General features: G+C 49.6%; 1 protein-coding gene across 1 annotated transcript in view; it reads right to left on the bottom strand.

The window, feature by feature from the left end:
• Positions 1–4,204, bottom strand: part of LOC104469486 (sodium- and chloride-dependent betaine transporter-like) — a gene marked incomplete at its 5' end in the record, with an annotated part of 16,231 nt that extends 12,027 nt beyond the window's left edge. Inside the window, 4 exons of the mRNA XM_010083999.1 lie at positions 464–576; positions 855–979; positions 1,722–1,825; positions 4,070–4,204. Coding sequence (XP_010082301.1) covers positions 464–576; positions 855–979; positions 1,722–1,825; positions 4,070–4,204 — 477 coding nt within the window. The remainder of the gene's footprint in view (positions 1–463; positions 577–854; positions 980–1,721; positions 1,826–4,069) is intronic.
• Positions 4,205–6,434: the final 2,230 nt, after the last annotated feature.

Below are 6,434 nucleotides of genomic sequence, written 5' to 3'. Positions count from 1 at the left end.
GGAGGCAAGGGGCAGACTGTGCCCCTCGACCAGGGTGAGGAAGAACCTGAGATGGCCCAAAGAACCCTTGCGGGTTCCCCACGTGGGGATTACTCTGGTGAGATGCAGCCAGGGAAAAACAGACTCATTCCCCTTCCCAGACTGCCCTGCTGTGTACTGGGCTCACCCTACATGTGCAGGGTTTCGGTGCTGGCACAGAGGTGGAAGGGGATGCAGCTGGGACACCCTTACAAACACACAGGGAGAAGGATGCCAAACAGAGATGCCAGCATGGGTACCTGCTAGCCTCCTGTCAGCTCTGACTGTGAGCACCCACAGTGTGAAAGTGCTGTGGACAATGCAGAGAATGTCTTGGAGGTACCGGTAAAGCACGTAACTACCTCATCCTTTCCCATGGCCTTGGGGAGCACTCAGGGTGGTGACAGGCACCTGGTGTCAGACGAGGAGGGGGTATTTGCTGTACCTGGCTGTCGAGTCCCAAGAACACCAGCATGAGGAAGAAAAGGCAGGACCAGAGCTGAGACACAGGCATCATCGTTACTGCCGTTGGATATGCTATGAAAGCCAGGCCAGGACCTGCCAACAGACTGCAGGATGACCACGAGCTCCCCCCACACCACCACCTGCCACCACCACCCTGCGGCACAGAGAGTAAGCTAATGTACTGCTTCAAAGCTCACCTGCCTACACAGGGCTGAAAGCCACATCAGAGAGCACTGGTCCTGCAGACCTTGCTGCAGACACCCACAGCAACAGAGGATGTTGATAACATCCCGGGCTTCACTTCAGAAAAATCCCCTCCCCTTCAGGTTTTCTGTTTTGTCTTGGCTCTAAAGTGTCCTGGAAAAACCTACCTGATTCAGCCACTTCTGCAATGGGTACACCCTGCTCTCGAGCCATGAAGCCCAGCACAGAGAAAATGGCAAAGCCAGCAACGAAGCTGGTGGCACTGTTCAGGAAGCAGAGCATGATGCAGTCCCTGCAGGGAGGAGACCAGAGAGAGATCAGTGTTTCCCGCTGCAGAATGGGTCCACTTGGGATCATGTCTGTACTCAGCTTCCCCAGTTGGACAGCATGGACCAAGGAACAGCAATGCTACTACTGAACTCCCTCAGAAGTAAAAGGCTCAAAACAACAGAGCCAAAAACCAGCCTACCTACCTTGTACCCACTGTTCAAGAACTATAGGACTATAGGTGGCACAAAGAGAGACATAGGGCACCACCAGTGGCTTGTGAATAGGATGCCACAATGATATATGTAGGAATGCCACTGGCAGTACATTACCCTGATGGTAGTAAAGCACTGGAGACAGGGGGCCCAGCCATGACCTTTGTATCATCTCCCCTGCCTAGCAAATGACAGCAGAGCTGGCTGTGCCACCACCGCTCACTCACCCTGTCAAAATAGCCTGTGGTATCTCCACAGTGGCTGGAGACAAGCTCCATTTTCATTCCTCCCCCTCTTCCAATCTCTCCTGTTTCCAAGTTGACTCACACAGGCAAGCGCTACTAAAACCATTTTCTAGAGCTCCTGTGTTCCCCTAGCCACGCTCCATCCCTGTGCAGAGTCCTCTGCAGCTTCAACACCAAGCAGCTCATTAGCAAAAGCAGCATGAGCCAAGGTCTCCCCTGGGGACAGAGCCTGCCTCAGATGAAGTTCTGTGCTGTTTATCTCCGAGCAAATTTCCAGAAGGATGAGAGGAGTCCAGGCTCCTCTTACCTGTAACAGTTGTTGGTGTATTTGTTGTAGCTGCCCAGAGCTGTCAGGCACCCCTGGCAAATGGCATAAGAGAAGAGGATCTGAGTGCCTGCATCCATCCAGACCTGGAACAGAGAAGGTCAGTGGTCTCCAGACTGTCAACAAAATAAAGAAATGGCTGTGCCCTGTCTAGAAACAACCCCTCCATCAGTGCAAACAAACCCCACAAGGAGGAATGGGTGTAGAAACCAAGACACCTCTTTGGGAAAACTGAGCTATAGTCCTGAAGGTCCTCTAGAAAAACGCTCTTGAGAGGACCATATTTTCCAGTCCCACTCAAAGCAACACAGGACACTGACTGATGCCTGACACCACTCCTCTATCCCACACCTTTGCTTTGTGGGTGGAGATGACATCCCTGATAGCATAGCTCCGGCTGCAGTTGGCACTGCAGGTGTCTGTGGTCCCTGTGTGGCTCAGGGTTCGCAGAACCACTGGTGAGTTGCCCCAAGAGAGGGCCAGTTGAGTCCTTCGCACGATCAACGTACTCGCCTCCCTGCTCCCAAGTCTGGTTTCCCACATCTCTGAAGTCACAGTGCAGGGTGAAAGGGGGAAAATTGCTGGGCTGAGAGATATCAGGGTGGTGGGGTGCCATGAACCCAGGTTCCACTTTGCTCTGGCATTGCGTGGGGAAAGTTGAGTGGGCTTGTTCAGTGCTGCTCCACCTCTCTCCCCCATGGAAGAGTCCCTTGTTTACTCGGTGTGTTGTAGGCTGAACTACAGCATTGCTCTCTTGCTCTTCCAGGGAAAGCCCTGAGCTGTGAGTTAGCAGACATGCAGGAAAATAGCCCACTTTTCTGTTGGTCTGTGTGTTCCCTCTCACTCTCTTTTTCCTCTAAGCAGCCCCCAGCGGTAAATGTCCAGGCAGCTGCAATTTGTCAGCCTTCAAAAAATCCCATCCCAGGCATTGCTGCTTAAACTCACACAGGTCTCACAGGTAGGCATGTACACAGGAGTCCTACACGCATGGGCACGGGCACGGGCACACATCCCACTTTGCACCAAAGCCCCACATTCTGCTCAACTCAGAAGCAGGATCTCTCACTCCTGCTATGCTGGGTTGCAGCAGCGTGGAAAGACCATGTCAGCTTTAGTTAGGCTGTGAAAGACAGGGAGGTTTGCAGTGAGTAAGCTCTGACCGTGAATAAAACATACTCAGCCCCAGTCACCCCCCTGTTATTTATTTTGATATTAAAATGCCATTTACGTTCAACTGGCTCTTTGCGTTCAGCACACCACAGATTTTGTATTGACAACACATAATTGCATCTGAAAGCCATTTGGGAGAAGACAGTGTGTTTGGCAGCTGGTTTGGGAGCAGTTGGGGCTTTGGCCATCTGGGAAGATGCGGGAGGTAAGCTGAGACTGTAGGCTAAGCATATTGCTTGGCTGCCTCCACTAAAAGATTCAGCTGTGGAATAATTAGCAGCAGTGTAATTTAAATGCTCTTCGGAGGGGGGGGGCAGTCTGCATTAACCCCTCCCTGGGATGGGGGAGGCAGCCTGTACATTGTTGCTGAGCCCACATGGGGAAGGAAAACAACCTGCTGTTACAGAAAGGTGCTGGAGCAGACACACGGGGGGGCATCCTCCAAGGTGGGGGTCCTGCCGCCTGCCCTGCACAGCCCCCAGGGGTGTTGCCCACATCCTGCCAGCTTGGGCTACCTTGCAGGTTCTGGGTTTAGCTGTACCCCCTGCCCTAATCTGGACTTGCCCTTTGCGGGTACACAGCATCCTCCCTGCTAGGGAGGGGTTTCCATGACCTCCAATAAGTGGTGGCAGGGGCCCTTTGGCCAGCCCCTGACCTGGGCAGGTGGGAGCAGCCCCCAGGACAGGCAAAAGGAACCTGCTGTCCAGCTGGGATGCAGCCCACGTTACTGGTGTGCATTTGGTCTCTGCAAGCACAGGGGCCCTGCACTCCCTAGGAGGGCCCTGTTGGAGCCAAGTAAAGAGCTAACCACATCAGAAAAAAATGAAAAACAGTAGATATTTCCCCCCCCGCCTTCCTTAATTATTTGCATTTAAGACCCAGAAAAACCATCTGTTACATACTGAATATTTCATATACTCTTCTGGTTTTGCTGAGCCCATGAGTGGAAATGACCTAATACACCCATATGCTGCGGATGCACAAGCAAAAAGGCTGTGCTGTGCAGGGGGACAAGACCCCTCTCAGCTCTTTTAAGGAGGTCTCACTGGTTTGCTAGTCTCCCTTCACAGAAGACAGCTAGATCCTCAGCTAGCAGCAGATCCAAGGGCCAGAGCGGTAGAAACCATCCCGTGGCCAGCACCTGCCTGATCCCTACCCACCTGAGGGTCTGCCAGCCTGGAAATGTCCGGCTTCAGGTAGAAGATGATCCCCTCAGTAGCACCCGGCAGCATGACTCCTCGTATCAGCAGGATGATAAGCATCACATATGGGAAGGTGGCAGTGAAGTAAACGACCTGCCGGAGCAGGGAAACAAGAGGAGAGAGGGTCAGCAGGGAGGGGGTGCAGGCATCATCACATCTTATCTGCAGGCCCCCACCCCTGCAAATGTCCCTGGACTCTGCTGTTGGCTACAGCTTCTACTGCTAGTGTAGGAGAGGGGTGAGAAAGAAATCAATCACAGTTACATCTCACTGGTGATTTAGTTAATCTACATTTTGTTCTTCACCCGAGACTCTGCCACTGGTTGCTCTGCTTTATTTTCTCTTTCCAATCAGTGCAATTTCCCTGCTCTCAAGCTGTTCCCTTCATCTTTCCAGAGCTGCAGAAGAAACGCAGGTCTCATCCTGTCACTGAGTTTTAATGAGGAGTTATTAAAATGGTCCTATTCCCAGCAAGAGTTTTCCAAATTAAATAGCAACTTTTGCTGCCCAATTTGAGACACCTCTGAGGGGTCTCTTTTCCAGGGGTTACTCGTGCAGCTTTCTCATCCCTTCAGTTCCTCTGAGCTCACAAGGATGAGATGGGGGCACCTCAAAGCCTTTAAAGCAAATGTAGACTGTTATTTTTGTAGAAACTTATTTTCACTTCTTCTTGTGTGTGAAGTAAATAAATATTACAGTAGAATTAATCATCTCTAATCCATTGCTTAATGTCTCATATTTTTTTTCTGTTTGCAAAATATCCGTGAGCAAGTTGCAACTTCCTAACATTTATCCATTATTAAAACTTGTCCAAGTAATGTGAAGGCTTGTTTACTCTATGGATTCATAGTGTGGGGCCTAAAATGATGTTTTTTTTCTGCTTAGTGATAATTGGTTGAATAAGTCACAGTACGTGGCACTTTTGCTGTTCCCTGATTGAATGAGAATGTGAGCACTTTTGGCATAAGTACTAAAATCTACCTTCAGAAATCACTTCTGGGGAACATTTATACACATCAGCTGAATGCATAGGGAAAGGAAACATGGGAAGAGCACAAGAGTGGGCAAAAGGAATAAAAGAAAGAGGCTTTTAAAGAAAATGAGTCTTCACTGAGTTATTTGAAATTATTTTCCTGAGGTCGCTATTGTTTCTTTAAGTTTGGACTCTTCAAATCACAGAAGCATAAACACAAGAGCCTGGCAGGGTTATCCAATTAGAGCAGCCTCTCAGTCAAGCACAACATCTTGTTTACTCTGTAGCTGTTAAACAAAATTATGCACCCACTCAGAATTCCTGTGACCTCTCTACTGCTTATCCTAATATGTAGATAGTTAGGAAAACGAAGGAAGAAGCTGATTTTTTTGACAGTTGTCCCTTTAAAACTCAAAATGACTACCTGCAGAGAAGACAAATGGCCTGTCTGACCTGTGGTATGTCTCAGGACAGAAAAACCCACCCTGTGTTGCTGCACCATGTCCATAACATCTGGCTGATAAAAAGTAACCCCTGTATCCTAAAACTTATGATGGAAAAATCTTCTGTGGTCTCAGGAAAACCATCCCAGCTACTACCTGCACTCCCTGTTTCCTCTTTCTGGTCTGACTTTCCATCTGCTGGAAATACAACACAGCGGAAAGGAAACAGTCTAGGAGATTCTTGGAGTGTGTGGAAGATAACTTCCTGACACAGCTGGTAAGCGAGCCTACCAGGGAAGGAGCCTTGCTCGACCTGCTGTTCACAAACAGAGAAGGACTGGTGGGAGATGTGGTGGTTGGAGGCCGTCTTGGGCTTAGTGACCACGAAATCATAGAGTTCTCGATCCTAGGTGAAGTAAGGAGAGGAGCCAGTAAAACCACTAAGATGGACTTCCGAAGGGCAGATTTCAGGCTGTTTAGGACGCTGATTGGGAGAGTCCCTTGGGAGACTGTCCTGAAGGACAAGGGGGCCCAGGAAGGCTGGACATTCCTCAGGAAGGTGGTTTTAAAAGTATAGGAACAGGCTGTCCCCATCTGCAGAAAGACAAAGTGCCAGAGAAGACAACCAGGCTGGCTAAACAAAGAGCTTTTCCTGGAACTCAAGGAAAAAAGGAGAGTATACAATCTCTGCAAGAAGGGTCAGGCAACCCAAAAAGAGTACGGGGATCTTGCCAGGTCATGCAGAGATAAATTTAGGAAGGCAAAAGCCCAGCTAGAACTCAGCCTGGCTGCAGCGGTAAAAGACAATAAAAAATGCTTTTACAAATACATCAGTAACAAAAGGAGAACCTTGGAGAATCTCCATTCCTTATTGGCCACGGGAGGGAACATTGTCACCAAGGATGAG

The sequence above is a fragment of the Pterocles gutturalis genome, unplaced genomic scaffold (genome assembly GCF_000699245.1).
Source record: "Pterocles gutturalis isolate BGI_N339 unplaced genomic scaffold, ASM69924v1 scaffold18285, whole genome shotgun sequence".
Taxonomy (NCBI): domain Eukaryota; kingdom Metazoa; phylum Chordata; class Aves; order Pterocliformes; family Pteroclidae; genus Pterocles; species Pterocles gutturalis.
Note: the sequence above shows the minus strand (reverse complement) of the source record. Positions and strands in the feature narration are given on the sequence as shown.